General features: G+C 41.6%; 1 protein-coding gene across 1 annotated transcript in view; it reads right to left on the bottom strand.

Annotated features, from left to right (window-relative positions):
* Window positions 1-17,318, bottom strand: part of LOC135281888 (ubiquinol-cytochrome-c reductase complex assembly factor 1) — a 47,273-nt gene that overhangs the window by 2,167 nt on the left and 27,788 nt on the right. Inside the window, exons 8-9 of the mRNA XM_064391182.1 lie at window positions 3,633-3,710; window positions 2,154-2,267 (exon numbers count right to left, since the gene is read on the bottom strand). Of these exons, the coding sequence (XP_064247252.1) occupies window positions 2,154-2,267; window positions 3,633-3,710 (192 nt within the window). The remainder of the gene's footprint in view (window positions 1-2,153; window positions 2,268-3,632; window positions 3,711-17,318) is intronic.

Here is a 17,318-nt window from a genome sequence, read left to right as displayed (position 1 = left end):
ACAGGAAACTGGGGACAACCTGGTACACAGTGTTACTAGAAACAAAGGATAATTGGACAAGGAGTTTCTCAACAGGGGAATGAATGCACCCATGGCCACAGAGGGTCACACTGGAAAGCGACCTAAGCACAATGTCCTGTTCCTGACAGTCACCACCAGAAGCCTCCCCAGGAGTTAAACACAGCACACAATGCTCTTTTCCTTGCTCATTTCCCCTCCCTCTCAAAATCTGCTCATTCACAGAGTTTGAGTCTGAAGTGCTTGTGGATTTAATAGCCCTGGGCAAACTTTTGTTCCATAAATCTTGCCAGTGGCTTTGGAACCCAAGTGCAATTGTAGCATCCCAATCAGCTGTGCCAGTGTTCTGTCCCCACATTCCTGTGTCCCTGAAAGCCGTTCCATGCTCACCTTTCTCATGCCTTCAGGACTTCCCAGAGATGTCTCCCATTTTTTCTCCCATTCTTTTTTGGGCAGGGGATTCTAGTCATTGCTAATAAAGGAGCAATTTCACTGTCACCCTCAGTGCTCTTCTCTGAGACTTCTTCAGTTAATGTTTTATCTGTTCTCATGGTCAGCACCCAAACCAGACACATTATGCCAGCTCACAATGGTACCAGACATATAAAACTGGCACCACAGCAGTGTTTTATCCTCTGTTTCTTCCCTAGTAGTTCTGAGGATTTGTTTTACATTTTTTTAAACACTATAGAGTGCTGAACTGACATTTTTATAATAGAACTGTAATCTCAAGGCCTCATTCCTGTGTGGTAACAGTTCACAGCTCACTGGTACAAACGTAAAGCTGGGAATGCTTTCCTCAAGTGCATCACTTGTCTGCAGGAATGACATGCCTGCATAGAACCTGTGCTCATTCCTCCCCAGTGTGCCACATTTTCCTGCCTGATCACTCTTTTCTATTCAGTTGCTGATTGCTTCAGACCCATCCTTTGCTTGAATATCCAGAAGTGCAACAAATTCCCCATCTGGCAAGAAATTATCCCAAATTACATACTTTTTATATGTGTTTGTCCCCAGCAAACTTTCCTCCAGCTTCACCACTGAGCATCAGTAACCTTCAGCATTTAATTAAGCCAGTCCCTCCCGAGAACTCTTTGGCATTCCCAAAGTGTCCTCAGTCCCTTAGGAAGCTCAGCCCTTTATTTCCCATTTTCTCAGACACACACTTACATACTGTCTCTCCATAACTCTATCTGATCCTAAATATGGGATTGGAAACATTACAGAGAATGATGTTGTGAAAGTTCTGGTCTTCAATTTCCTGTCCAACACCCTCCACTTTTACTCAGTAACCTCTCTCACTCTTTTCTTTGGTGCCCACATGGACTTTATCCCACCAACATTTCCTAGAGATCTGGTTCACAAACCTCCTCAGGACTGAGAGGTCAAACAACTAGTCAGTGCTGTCTCCTACAGGTAATAACTGAAAGAATCAAAATAATTCTGGAAAACAAACCTGTTTGTTTCTTTTCCTCAAAGGTCACCAAGAGACTTTCAAGCTCTATGTGCTGTTTCACTATGAGGAGAACCCCAGCTCTCTAACATTGATAACAATTCTGCAGCAAGTTGCAGCCTATTTCTGGCACATTTTGTCAAGCCCCTCCATAGAATAGGTCCAGAAACAGCTGAGCAGGACTGCTTTCAATATTCCATCAATTTCTCTGCAGCCATTTGTCATCAAACTGCAGTAATAATCTGTTTTCTCTGGTGACCAGGGACAGGACCCAGGGAATGGCTGGAGCTGTGCCAGGGCAGGCTCAGGCTGGATTTCAGGGAAAGGTTCTTCCCCAGAGGGGCTGGCACTGCCCAGGCTCGCCAGGGAATGGGCACGGCCCCGAGGCTGCCAGAGCTCCAGAAGGGTTTGGACAGCGCTGCCAGGGGTGCCCAGGGTGGGGTTGTTGGGGGGTCTGTGCAGGGCTGGGGCTGGGCTGGTGATCCTTGAGAGTCCCATCCAGCTCAGGACATTCCATGACTCTATCATAAATATCATCCAGTTTTCAGATTTTTCCTTTCTTCTCCTTAAAAATGATCACTGGATATTAAAATCAGGTTTATTTATGAGAAGTGAGCTGCACAGGCTGGGAACAGAAGCAGCACTGGCCGTGCTGCAGCAGAGGCTGGGAGCGGGGCCGTACCTGCTTGCGCACGTACTCCACAAGCAGCTCCAGGTGCCGAGGGTCATCACAGTTCCTGTTAAAAAGGTTTCTCCAAAGAGCTGATGCCAGAACACGATCATCACACAAGATTCCCTAAAGGGAAGGACAGAGGGAGATTAAAAACTGCACGCGAAGGAGGGCTGAACATGAGACACCCCCACTGGTGTACTTGGCCCCTGGCCACAGCACCTGTCCCAGAGCCCACAGCTGCCGTGGGCTCTGCACATGGAAAGGCAGCAACATCACTCTTTCCCAGAATGGAAAAACAGCCCAGGCCTTAAATTAATTTACAGAGCAGCCTGTAACCAATTTTCTGGCAAGTTAATTTGGAAAAAAACCTGTGTCAGGGTATTCCTAATGTCGGAGTTGATAACTGCATTTCTATGTTATGAAATCTTTACCATAAAAATAGTGATCTTACAGAGAAGGCAGCACCACCTCATGGGAATGTGTGAAGCCTATGACACTTTAAAAAGAAAAATTAAAGGATATTTAATCCCATGCTGCAGAACTGTAGTCTGGAGTTTGCTATTTTTCTTTGCTTTTTTACTTTTCATTCTAAATGAGAGAGAAATCCTGCTCATCAAGAACTATCTAGATTTTTCCAGTTAAATCTAATATTAGCTTTGGTTTATGCAAGAACCACATCCATTAATGCTTTTTGCCCAAATTCTCCTGAACTTTTATTGTCTTTTTACATTATATGGCATTGTCACCACAGGCTCATAACTCCTGTCTTCTGCTGACACATTTACCAAAGGCAAAAGTCTTTAAAATATTCAGTTTAAAAAAGTCAACATTTGTCTTTAATCAAAGCAAACATTTTGTTTCCAAAAAGACTGTCAATAAAGCACAAGCAGACACATCCTGGCTATACTTAAAACTAGATTAAACCTTGCATGTGTAGCATTGTCCACAACTCTAAGAGGTTACATTTACAATATAATAATAATGCAAATCACTGTGCAAAAAAATAATATCACAATGTGAATAAGAGCATCTGAAGGGCAACACTCACAAGAACAGAAAAACCAATATAATTGTATTTTCCTCTTGAAGGTCCTGCACACACTTGTGCAGAGTGGTGCTTTTGCCTCCCTCTCTTATTAGGTACTGCCTATAAATATTCTCACACAGACCCCCTAAAAATACTCTATAATTCCTCTCTTTGCTTCCAAAGTACAGCTGAGTAATAGCAGGATTCACAGGGAGGAAATGACTTAGTGGTGGCCAGTAAGGGATTGAAGCAGCAGAAAGAACACCCTACCTTCCACTCCCATGGTTTAAATCCATATGCTCTGTGCAGTTTTCTTCTAAGAACTTTCATTCAAGGCTGCTTCCCTAATGTAATATTTCTCTAAAGAAATGGACAGTGAATGTTTTCTCCATCTGGAATATTCTGTGTTCAGGAATTAGATGGTCTACTTGTTGTACATTCCCTGAAAACAGCCTTCTTACCTCATCGTATCCAAACAGAGCTGCATAGAAATTTTCTACCATCCTTTTCAAGTCTTCCTTTAGAACAGTAGAATTAATCTGAAAAACAAACCAAAAAACCATCAGTACAGGCTCTAAGGAAGAGGTGAGGAGAAAATACTCCCAGTTTCACTGTGAGTGGACAAAGAACCACCAGTGCCCCAGCCCACCTGACTGAGATTTGGCTGCAAGCAGGAGTCAGTCACTCTGGAACCCCTAGACACAGCTCCATGAATTCTGACACAGCTGAGGTCACTGTTACTCAACTAACAACTGGCAGGAACATCCCAGCCAACAGCTCTGCCACCAGCTGCAGGAGTAGAGAGAAAATGCTGCTGGGGGAGTGTGAAGCAAGGCTGCCCTTGCAGTGGCAGCACAGACCAAGAGCATGGAGACCCCTCTGAAGACAATTATTGAGCAGCTATTCCAGACCTTCATTCATCCATACAAACTCAAAGGTTTTTCAATGTTTTTTTGTCCCCAAAACACTGCAGGTATGGATGTGCTACCACAGTGGAAGTACTGGAATGCTAAAGACAAAGACACCACCCTGCCACTGCTCCTCCTGTACTGTCCAGACTGACTTTCAGCCAGCAAGAACAAGAATTCTGCCTCTCCAGCATCTCTAGCAGCTCAGACTCACAGGTTTTTGACTATGATTAAATTTCTTTCAGAGTCTGTGAGGACACACCAACTTCCCCCATGCTCTAAGTGTGACTCAGTCCAAGGTCCACACTGACCTTTAACTAAATTTAGTAATTGCTTAAGTATTTGCCGGGTTGGCCTAAGCAATCCATTGGTGTGAGAACTGACCCCATGTCAGCTTAAAATGGGTCTGGAACAACTGCAGGGTGCAGAGGGATGGCTGAAATGCCTCCTGTACATCTCCCTCACCCACACTGTCTGTCCCTCTGGCCTCTACTCATTACCTCTGCCAACAAAGTGATGCAGTTCCTCTCCCAGGGGCCCAGCTACACTTTGGTAAAGCTGCTTCTTTGTACTGACTCCCAAGAGGGATCCAAGAGACACCAAGCATTTCTTTTCTACAGCTCTCACATGCTCCAGAAGTACAAAAGACAAGGCCCATAAGCCCTGCACAGCAGCAGGACACTCAGGTGTAACACTGCACTTTGCAGAGACAGGATTTACACACAAGAAACACCAGCCCATCACACCCACCACCCTGGGAACCCCTTGTCCTGAATTCTCTCTCAGTATCCTTATGAGTATTCACCTTGGCAATTGAACAACAGTTTTTCTATCAAAATGAGTTAGTTTCTGTCAAGTGAACAAATTTCCAGTTCATACTCTCTTCCCTTAAACCACTGTCTTTTTTCATCTGTTGATTTTTATAGCAATGCACATAGTGCAAACACAAGGAAAATTCCTTTTATGTCAGTTACTCATATTTTTCCATTAATGCAAACTATTAAAATTCATGCAGATATTTTATAGGCTATCAAGATTTGGAGACTGGTTATTACTGAATGTTTAAAAAAAGAACTAAACATAAGAAATCAGAGGGTTAAATGATGACTGCAACTTCGTAATGACTTAATTAAATTTTTATTGAGTACATAAACTATGATGTCATTTCTACCCAACCATGCTCAAACCTTCTATGCATGTCAGAGATCGTGGTTTTTCTCAATAGAACATACTTCTAAATAAGCTGCACTTCTACAGCTCTAATAAGGGGGAGCAGGTCTCATGTAACACACTCAATAAATTATCCTTCCATTTTAAACAAACAAATTCCATGAGTTATTATATATTTGCCACGCACTTTTTATGACATAATAAAAATGTTACCTCAAGGATTACTTAGCACATACTACAAATGTTACAGCAGGCAACTGCAAGGGGCAAAGAAAACAAATAGTCCCATTACAGAGACAAGCCCTGGACTATACATCCCTGGGGAAGCAGCTTTCCCTACTAAAACCAAAGAGCAGCAGCTTTAAGTTAGCAAGAAACAGATTGATGAAGGAGATAAGCAAGTTAAAAAACATGGCAATAAATACAGCTTAAAAGACAGTTTCAGATAAAAAAATCTGAGTTTGGGGATGGAGCTGTATCTTATGCAATTAAATTATATTTAAAGAAATATTGCAGTTTCTGAAGAACACCACTGGCATCAGTCAAGTACAAACACTGAAGGAAAAAATCCTTCTTTATAAATCAAGAAAAATGAGCACATCCAAAGCAGGGTTTGCTGGAAGTGCTTCCTCTTCCAAAGCTTGTACAAGTTCCTACCACTGGCAAGTTTCTGGATCTGGTTGGTCGTCATTCTGCTGACTCTTCCACAGTTTGTTATTAAGAATAAAAACTGCTAGAGAATTCCAAGTGAGTAATTGCTAATAACAAGGAAAAAATCAGTAACATCTGGAGCTCTTCTTGGGACTTTGCCCCTTTGCCTTCCTTGGAGCAGCCCAGTGCAGAGCTGTCACTGGACAGATTTATGTGCTGAGTGACACAGGACGGTGTTAGTTCAAAACAAGGAACCCATTTCTGATACACACCTCACCTTTACAAGACCTCTGAAACAAGGAAATGTACAGCTAACATTATCTCCCTGCTACAGGTCACAACTGTTCTCTGAAAGGCTCCATGGGCCTTTCTGTGGGAGCCTTTCTGTTCTGCCTGTGGGACAACTGCAGCAAGCAGCTGCTGGATTTTCCATGTCACAGTGAAGAAATCCTCTTCAGTCTCAGGGAGTTCATGTGCATCATCCAACAGCCACGTGCTGAGGGTGACTCTGCAGCAAAGTCTCACAGAAGGTTTTGTATTCTAAGATTTCTAGGAAAGTAAGAGCACAGTGCTCTCCTGTACTGCTGGACAGATAGCAAAAGACCTAATACATGGACAGGGTATTTAAAGTGAATGCTGCTCTAGAATTAGTCCATGGCAGTGTCCTGTGAAGGACCAAGAGCTTCCTCTGGTAATGAATCTCCTCCTCCTCCCCACCTGCTTTGGCTCACGGTGCAGAGGAGGATCAGTGTGCACAGACTGGAAGGTAACAAATGACAGGGCAAGACCAACAGCCTCAAGGTGTTCCAGGAGAGGTTTAGATTGGACATGAGGGAAAAGAAACAACAGAAAGACTTTTAAAACATTGGCACGGCTGCCCAGGGCAGTGGTGCAGTCACCACCCCTGGTTCAAAAATGTGTGGATGGCAGTTGAGGACATGGTTTAATGGTGAACATGGATGGAGGTGGTGTTACACTGACAGATGGTGACTGGATGATCTGGATGGTGTTTCCCAATCTTAACAATTCCATGGGCTCTGCCTGCTCAGAGCCATCAGCCCAGGGGCTGAGGTGCAGCCTATCCCCTCAGAACAGGACAGGGGATCCCTGGCAGTGTCACTGCACATCTGTGTCCTGCCAGCACTGCCCCAGCTGGGATGGCCACAGGCTGCACTGCCTGAGAGCACTGCAACAGGAGTTTCTTTCTGCTTAAGCTTTTGCCAGCATGTGTTGCACCCTTAAGCTACTTTAACACGTTAATCCTTCCACTGACTATAAAGCCAGAAGGGGCACTTCTAACTGCCTCATACAAGCACTAGTCATTGAATTCCAGGCAGCAATACCTCTCTTTAGGCTGTAAGTTATGCTTGAACTAGACTTTTTTTATTAAGAGATTTCAGCCAGAAGAAATGATTAGATCATAGAACCTGACCCTCTGCATATCACAGACCATTACATTTCACCGAGTTCCCCCTGTACTAAGCTCACTAAGTTGTGTTTGGCTAAAGCATATCACCCTCACAGTTGAACATGTGTATCTCATTTCATATTTGAATTTTCTGGCTTGGGTTTCCACCCCCTCATTCTCATTATACCAATCCTGCTAGAATAAATAGTCTCTTCTGTACAATGTGTTTGCTCCTGTACCTGTACACGGTGGATGTGCCAGCAGAGTCATCTCTTCAAACCAGGACTGGGCTCTTACAGGTGCATTGTCACACCACACCAGCAGCACACTCCTGGAGTGGTCAAAGTTGCAACAGCAAAGCACTGGTTTATGCTGATACAGTAAAAACTAATCCACCCCTTGTACAAAACAAGTTCCACAGGTCTGAGTCCACTCTGCAGTCTGAGGACTTCTGCAGCCCCACTGCCATAAACATCAGCCACTCTCACTGACACTTCTGACTGCAGGAATACCAGCAAAAGGTCCTGAAGAGATACAGGACCGAACTTTCATGGTAAAAAAAATGCCACTCCACTAATATTTAGGGGGTTTTATGCCCCTTCTCTCAAGTTGCAATAGGACAGAATTACTTGTAATATGGTTTATGTTATTTATAAATAATATATAAGCACTTACAGTTATTTATGGGCTTTTTGAGTGTTTGCTCAAACCTCTGTGTTAAAACACACATGACATCAAATGGGCAAATGCAGCCCTTTTATTTCATCCTATAACATCACTACTGCTTGCAGGACAGTAGTTTTGACATGACTGAGATTATAGCAAGAATCAAAAAGATTAGATTCATAAAAAAGATTAGGAAGATTCCTGTAACAAGGGGCCATAGTGGCCAGTTCTGTCAGGCACATACTTGTGAGATGACAAAGATATCGAAGAAATTATTTTTCCAATCTTCAGTTTTTGAGCCTTTTATTAACTGCTCTGCTACTTTGTCTGGAAAGCAGATCACTGCTTGTAATTAGCCACAGCTTGAGTCCTGTATGCTTTAAATATTAACTCTTCTGATAATTCTCTATTTTTTTTTAATTAGAAGTAATTTTGTAACACACCTCCATAATCATTAACTTCAGAAAACAATCTTTAAAGCCTTCTTCAATATTCAGTAATAACCTACTCCAATATTATTTTAACCTAGACAAAAGGTAAATGTTGGCTTGTAGCAGAACCAGCTCCTGCCAAAATCTTCAATCCATAAAAACATGTTAATGGAAAAAGTTGTGTGTGCTCTACCTTCACAACAATTGTGCAATCATCAATAAGGCTCCTCAGAGCGAGTTTATTCCAAGAAATTTCAACACAGAAAAGCAAGTTATATATTACCTACATCTTTCAGCAAAAGCAGATGCTTACCCCTACCCTTCTGCTACCCAGAAAATGAGGTTTGTTCCTATCTTGCAGTTTTTTAATTTGGAAGCTCTGCCATAGTAAGAGTTACAGATGCAGAGATCACAGTACAATCTGAACTGTATTCAATGGCTTATTCCAAATTCCTGCTTCTCTGCAGAATGTGGCTGGCAGAGCTCACTGACAACCTCTCAAGAGAAGGATCAGGGAAAAGAGGTCAAACTGCTGTGCTCTGTCAAGTTGTGCTGATGCTCTGTAAGGTGAGCAGTTGTCAAGGGATTTTCCTGTAAAGCATCTTGAAAAACCTAGCTGCTAAAAGCCTAAGGCTAACCAATGTGTTTCTGAACACACCAGAATCAGGAATTCAGCCCAATAAACTGATAAAGGAAATTTCAGAACAAGTTTGAAAGAAGCACTTGGAGAAAACAGTAATAAAGGCAGATAAATCATTAAGGTAAATATGTGCCATGAGCACCCACAGAGTTCCTGTAAAGCTCCAGCTCCTCACTGAGGCAAACCTCAGGGACTGTCAGAAAGTGTCACACACCAGGAACACTGACCAGACCAAGGGGGCACATACCAGGGTATCCTGCCTTCAACAGCAGCCAGAATCCCTGAGAAAAGGCCAGACCCTAGAAAAGCTGACATATGCTTCCTCCAAGGATTCTCCCAACCAATTTCACTAAGGATTCTTCCCAACTCTTGCTATTTGTTTAGAGAGTAACCTCCAAAAGGTCCCCATGTCCAGCAGCTTTGTCCAGGGAACTTTCTGCACTCACCATGTGCTTCAGCAAGAAGCACCCTGGTCTGCTACCCCTGAGGAGATCCATCTCCTCCTGTGGCTCCCCGCTGAAAGGGCTCCTGCTGGCTTCATCTGCTGCCCCAGTCTTTCCACAGGATCAGGCAGTGAATACTCATTGCTCCATCACCTTCTCACAGCACTCGGGATTTTGAGAGTCAGAGAATGATCCCAGACTGGTTTGGGCTGGAAGAAGAGACCTCCAAACCCATCCATTTCCACCGCCTGCCATGGGCAGGTACACCACACCTTCCACCAGACCAGGTTGCTCCAAGGCCTGTCCACCCTGGCCTTGGACACTCCCAGTCCATCATATTCCAGGATATATGATCCACCCACAGAGAAAGTTAACTTAATAAAAATCAAGAGCAACAAAATTCCAGGGTTCATAAAGTAGTAAACTAAATGAAACATCTCAGCTAACATTACCAGGGCTGCAGAGACAGGAAAGGTGGCATCCATTCTGAAAAGTCTTTCAGCAGAAACAGATAAATACTAATTAATAGAAAATACAGTAAATGAAAATAAAAATCACAGATAATTGTGACCAGTGATATTCAATGCTGATAAAGGTACTTGTAGTAGGTGTTTAAAAAAAAAATCAAAAAAACCTATTTAACAACATGCACACATTTGGCAGCTACAGTTTTGAAATGGATCTTTATGAGAAAAAAATTAAGTTGAACAGTTCAATAGTGAAGAAAAAGATATATAAATTTTAGGAATTATTATGAAAGGAATATAAACTAAAGGAGGAATCCTATTCTGCATAAATCCATAACATACTGCATACAAAATTGTGGTACCTTTTAATCTTTGAACAAATCTAAAAGTAGTAGAAAACACACAAAAAAGACCATGATGACGTGATGACACATATCAGCAAACATTTAGGAAACTTTTCAGGATTAAGTGAGGAAGAACAGATGATGGAGAGGTAAAGTTATGACTGGTATCAGGCAGATAAACAAGGAATTATTGTCCACTGCTTCTCATTTAAAAAATGTAGGAAAGAATCTAATGAAATGACCAAATAATATTTAAAAATACAGGTGTTTTCTCATGCAACACATTTAAGTGGCAGAAGTCATTGCCACAGGGCATTAAAGAGCAAAGGTTATGGAAGAAGTAACAAAGGGCTGCACATTCCTGGAGGATTCCTGTCAGTGACCCCGAACTGGCGGTCCCCGTGCAGCGCTTGGGTTGCTCGTTAGTGAATGCCAGGAGAATGTACCAGAAGGAACTGACCCACAGCTCTGTTTCTTATCCTTTATCCCAAACATCTCTGGTCATTGGCAGCCACAGCACACACTGGATCTTCATCTGACAGGAACAGGAGCTCTGAGCATGTTCAGCTTTGTCCATTTTTTGCTGACCTTTGCAGATATTGGCTGGTATCGCGCCTCTCTGGGTCTCTGTTCTTTCCTGCCCTGACTTCCAGCAGGACAGGCACAGCTCATTACATGATCCTGGACACCAGACATCAGGTCACTTTGCTGACTTGGCAGGAATTTCACCTGAAAAGTGCTAGTGCTATTAAAAAAACCTGCTCCCTTACCATAGCCTTTAATACCCTCATGGGAAGAGGCTACATTTTATGTAGTAATATGAGCGAGAATGATCCTGCTTATACCAAACAGGTCATCCTCCCCAGGGGAAAAATAGTTAAGAATTAAAAAAAACATTTTTTCTCCAGAATTTGAGACCAGGACAAGCTTCTGTTGGAGGGGAACAGCAAGGCACCCATCTCCTCTCCTAAAAAAACTGTCCAAAAAATGTTTATTTCATTTCAAATGGAATGACAACTGCTAGAGTCCATACAATTAACCAGCCTAACCCTTACTGTCAAAACCTTTATCCAGTAACAGAGGCCAGGATAAATGCAAATACTCACAATTACTATCACCTTTTCAAATTCATTTCTGTATGCCTGGCAGACTGGCTGATTTGTGTTTGTTCCATCAGCCTCCCCATTCTCTCCTGGCAGGGCCCTGCTCATACGTGACCTGTTTGACATTCTCCCATCAGTTCCACATTTGGGTAAAATTCTAATTTGCAGTCACATTGCTTTCACCTTCTACCAATATTCTGCACCTTCTGGTTTCAATCATAAGCTGAGAAAAACCCGATTTCCCCAAGCATTCCTCCTCCCCAGGGCTTCAAACACACACAGGCCACAGAACAGTTAACAGTTAAATATTTTCTTGCCAATATTTTAAGAGTGCAGAAGGTTCCAAATTGCTGGTAAAATAAACAATGCCAGACTGTGAAAACTCCTGCCTGCCATATACTCTGATGTTAACAAGAGTTTCTTTATTACTGTAACCTTTCAGGAGAGAACAAAAATTATTTCTCTACCCTAGTTCTGCCCTCAAGTAAAAGGCAAAGGAGGAAAGTGAACCATGAAAAGGCTGCATGGTAAGATATTGTGAGTTTTCCATCTTCTGCATTTCATTCAGATTTGATGCTGCTGTGAATAAATAAACTTCCAGAAGATCCTAAAAACATGGGCAAGGATTTTTCCTTACACAGCTTCCTACATAACATGGATTAAACCTATATATGGGTTATCTTCCCTCCTGAAAGGACATAATAAAACAGAAAATACAAAAGGGTAAATTTAGGATGCTCTCAAAGAGACACATTATTTTTAAGCTCTTGGTACCTGGCTTTGTCCTCTGGGGCTTTAGTCCTGTATTTCTACCAATTACAGGGGCTCGACACTTTCCCACTTTAAAAAATGAAGTCTTCAAACAGCACCTCCAAACAGAATTGCTGCTACTCAGCATCAAGGACACAAGTGACTCCAAAGCTCAGGGGACACTCCCTAAAACCCCTGCTCACCCACAGAGCTGCCTTCTGCTCCCTGCCAGATCCTTCTGGATGCACAAGCCCTGAGAAAGCCCATTCAGATCAGGGTTGTTCATTTCACATTGACCAAGACTGTAGTGACCCCATCTCCCATCCATGACACCCCAACATAAAATTGTCCATTTTATCTGCACGTATTCTCCTGGCCTCAAGGCCTCCTGACTAACTTGAAAATCAACAAGATGAACACTTCGCTACCAACTAAGAGAGATCTCCAAGATTAGATATCCTGGTATTTTAAGTTTTGGCATGATTTCCTGACCTTTGAATGAAATAAAAACATTCAAGCTCTTACAGAAGTGTAATCAGAATTAACTAATTAATAGAGATAAAGCAAGTGCTGTGTAAGACCAGAAAGAGAAGAGGAAGACGACTGAGGACAGAAAAAGGAATAGAATCCATTGAGATTCTCAGACCAGAATGGAAAACAAAAAAGCACCTCAGTTTCCCTTGATGTGTACAGAAGTATCCTATGCTGTTGCTTTACTAGGGTTGTAAAAGAAACCAGAAGAGTCAGCAAGTGTGGAAGCAGGCACTGGGATTACTGCAGGGACTGCACTTGCACTTCCTGATCATTATCTTTTCTTATCCTGTGGGGGCAGTTAGCAAAGGCAGTCAAAAAAAAAAAAAAAAAGTTTCAAAGAGCTGCCAGTTCTGTAAATGGATAAAATGGGCTAGAAAACTCAGAAAATGGAAGAAAAAAATAAACAAAGCTCTAGCAATAAAATACAAGACTCACTCCTGAAGCAGAAGCAGAAGATATCAGTGACTTTCTATCTGCAGAGAAAAGCACAAGCAACAATGTGATTAAAATGTATGGGAACAACAGAGAAGCTCTCAGTGGTTTGTTTGGTTTGATTTAGAAGAGACTCTGGTCTTGATATTATTTCTGTTTTTATGAAGGAGCTTGAAAGCACATTCTGGGGGAAAAACCTTTCCCTATATAATGGACATAGAGTAATATAATACTGAAAAGTACATAATACTGGGAAAAGGTATCTCTAGAAAGGGTGACACGAGGCAGATTCCAGGGTAATTCCTACAGGCACTCAAGCAAGGCACAGAACAAGCCAACACCACCACCTTACCACAGTAACAGGATCCAACACATCTGGGAAATTTAATTTTTATTTTTTTTGTGCCAGAATTTTTTTTTTTATGCCAGAAAACTGGGGCAGGCTAGCTGAAGAGAACCCAAGCATTTATTATATCTTGATTTCAATACCAGATATCCTCAGCATGGCCCAAACATTTTGCCCAGGTGTGTTGGTTCCACGGATGCTGTCTCTAGAACAACTACATAACAAACAACTTGAGAAGGAGACCCATATTTCAAAGCTCCATGTGCTGGTAAAGCTACATTTGCATCATTACAGTTTGTTCCAGACATCATTACAGCTGAGATAATTCAAAGTAACATTCCATGCATGTGCACTATCCTACATATTTAAGTTATTAAGATTTCCAGAATCAAATTTACTGAAATTTCCTCTGGAAAAGTACCTACTATTACTCATCCATGAAACTACAAAGTACTAGAAACTTAGTGTGAACTTTCAAGCTATTTGAGAAAGGGTCAAGGGTCGATGAACTTTTTTTGGTGATGTTCTTGAAACAATAATTTCAGGTAAAACCAATCATACAATGTCTGGTATCCTATTTCAAAAAACCCACAAAAACTATACAGAACAATTTTGTATCTCGCTACATTGGCAAGGGTTTAATTTCTTTGTTTTTTTAAAGGGAACACTAGAAACTGGTGAAATGTTATATATTCCAAGTGGTCATCAAAAATCACAACATTTTTCTCTTTAAAATGTCCTAGTAAAGGATTTCAAAATATACATAGATAATTTAAAACTCAAACTTCTCTTCTTTAGTTTTACAGGTTTTTAAAAACCTTTTCCAACCGTACTGAACACTATCCTCTGTCTCATATCCCAGTCCATTTCCTCAAACAAAATCAGTACCTTCTTTGCAATGTTTTGCTTCAGTACATTCCCTTAATCCCAACTCCCCATTCCAGCCCTAAAATACTGCACCCACTCTGCTCCTGCCCCATTCTCTCTCAAAAATGCAGTTTCACTCCTGTGCATCCAAAACAGACTCCATGACTTCCCATCAGTTTTTAGAGGCAAGCCTGGAGAGGACCCCTGAACATCCCAGGACAGCAGCTTCCCACTTCAATTCATACAAAGATCAAGTTTTATTTTAAAATTATATCCTTTTTACACCCTGTCCTCTCATCCTCTAAAGCCATTCTACAATTTGCTGGTCTCACCCTTCTGAGTCTTTAGTCACAAGGCTCAAACTTTTTGTTCTCTGCAGTAAGAATAACTTAAACAGAATTAAACTCAGTTTAGGAAATTCTGTAGCTCCTGTAAGGTAAATAAGCATTTTTAATCAACTGAAATTTTCTATTTATGAAAAGAGTATCAAGACAGAAAATGGTGCTCAAGTTCCCAGAGCCAATTTCAGCTCTCAGTTATATGTATTGATTCTGATGCTGTTACTTCAGATGTACATGAGTGTAATTGAGAGCAAATTATGGGTCACTGGGTATAAACAGCTCCAGCTAGAAGTGTAACAAAGGCTGTATTGTGCTACACACAGCAGAGCCAATAAACGAATTCAAAAGACACCTAGATGTGTTCCTGGAAAAAAAAAAAGGAGTAGAAGTCTAAGTGGTCTGGTGGGAAAACAGGAAAGTGAGATTATGACAAATTAAAACATGTTTGGCACACTGGGCTGGACAGCCCCTCCTAGCCCTATCTCTTTTAGAACATTTATTTATTATAAAATGAATTTCAGCTTATAGAACATTTATGAATTATAAAATGAATTGTCATTTTCGCACTGAAAAGAACTTTAATTCATTTCAGCAGCAGAATGCCACCACAACAAACATGACCAAGGCAGGTAAAGTGAGCTTACAACCAGTTACAAGTATTGGAATAAAGCCTGGTGGATCTTCCTGAGACAGCACAGGATTTGCACCCAGAAGTATTAGGGTGGGGTGCTAGGAGGAGGGAGAAGAGGTGTGGAGGTTTTTTTTGGGGGTTGGGATTTTTTGAGTGGTTGAAGGTCTGTTATTTATTTATTTAACCCTCATATCTCCTGTACTGTTACCAGCTGAAATCCTATTCCAGGGAATGTCCTTCCTATCAACTCTGCAGTTTCATCTAAGGATATTAAAACACACTTAAACTTTTACAACTTTTAATCCACACAGTTACTAAAGCACAAAACTGAGATCAACCAGGTTAATTCTCAGGCGGCTCCAGAACTTCCCTTAGGGAGAAAACAGCAGCAATGTCCAGTCCTGAGAGAATTCCCTTTCCAAACTGATGAGGCAGCTGCCAGCTTGCACAGTATAAATCTATTCCCTGCAAGCCACGAGGTGGAGATCTCTGGCAAAGCAGGATCCAAAGGAAGTCTTTTACCCAGCCTAATGTTACTATTAACACTTGGAGCCATTGCACCAAGCCAATTTTTCTGTTTGTTTTTAAAGTTTGATAGAAATGTCACTAGTGGAAAAATTAAGTAAAGAGCACTGGTTAGCCACAGAACTGGACACACCTGGCTGCAAACCCACCAAAAGAGACTGACTTCATTAGTACTAGGGACAGCAGAGTAAAATTTATATCTGAAATATGCCTGCACCAGTAGAATTTGCTGAGGCCACAGACTCTCGGTGTGTTTTTACAGCTGTGTCAAGTTTGGGTTTCTGACTCTTGCCGACATTCAGGAGTGCTGAAGGAGCTCAGGCTAACAGGTCCCAAAACTTTGTAGCAGAGATTTAGATCTCAGCAGTTTTAACAACCAGGTTTTGAAATAATACAAACTCAATGCGGAGCTGGAGCTGATGTAAATTTGCAGTTAAATTGCTTTACATTCTACCCCTTTCGGCTCCAATGAACCAGTTAAGAGCAGATGGCACATTTCAATAAACCATCAGTATCACCTCAGGAATATAGTGTCCATTTTCTGCATCAAGTGCTGGCATTGTTGCTAGATTGGAAGCAAGCTAAAGAACTGCAACTTTGTATGTCAGCAAGTTAAACTAATTGCATCCAGGCAGCAATTCCATCCAGGTGCTCTGCCACTTGTACCACAATACAGGAATCAGAGTTAAATCTTTGCCTTTGATACACTGCATGAGAGAAAAGGCAAGGAATGCAATTTCCTAACCTCCTAGGATCTATGCAGATGTTAATTTAGTTCTCTGAATGTAGTCAGCAAAGTTTCTTTTCACTTGTCTTACTTCTGAGAGAGACTCAGATTCTGAAATTTAAAAGCATTGACACCAGAACATTAACGTCATCTTCTTTTTATCTACTATTCTTGATGCATTTGACCACCTTCTTTTGGAGGCAGAATATACGGATTGTAGGACTACATTATTGAAAACAAATTGCTGCTACACATATCCTTCCATCAGGTCACACACCCTCTGTCATTACCTCAGCTTCAGTTTAAAAAAATCATTAGGGATAAAGAGGTTAAGATGAATAAAAAGGATGCAGCACTTGGGAAACTGCCCTTTATTGGTCACTCAAAACTCCTTGCAGTTGCCAAAGGTAAGAAGTGAGAAAGACTTCAGTCAGGGTACAGCTCTGTGAAGGGACAGAAGGTGAGTGGAGAAGAGTGAACAAGCATGGAAAAAACAGGAACTGCCCATACAGGGGAATGAGTGAAGTGGGATATGAAGCCAGAATCACTGGCAATGACAAAGGAAAATGAAGGAGTGATAAGGAGCAAGGGAACTGGTAACATCTTCAAACATCAGGGCATAGATAATTTTCATCTAACATACAATAATTATTACCAGAAGAGACCAAGAAGTTTGTTCATCTCAACAAAATCCCAGAAATTGTGGGCTGAAGGTACCTCAAAACTCATCCCATTCCACCTCCTGCCATGGGCAGGGACACCT

Source organism: Passer domesticus, chromosome 16 (assembly GCF_036417665.1).
Source record: "Passer domesticus isolate bPasDom1 chromosome 16, bPasDom1.hap1, whole genome shotgun sequence".
NCBI lineage: Eukaryota > Metazoa > Chordata > Aves > Passeriformes > Passeridae > Passer > Passer domesticus.
This window is presented reverse-complemented; position numbering and strand designations above follow the sequence as displayed.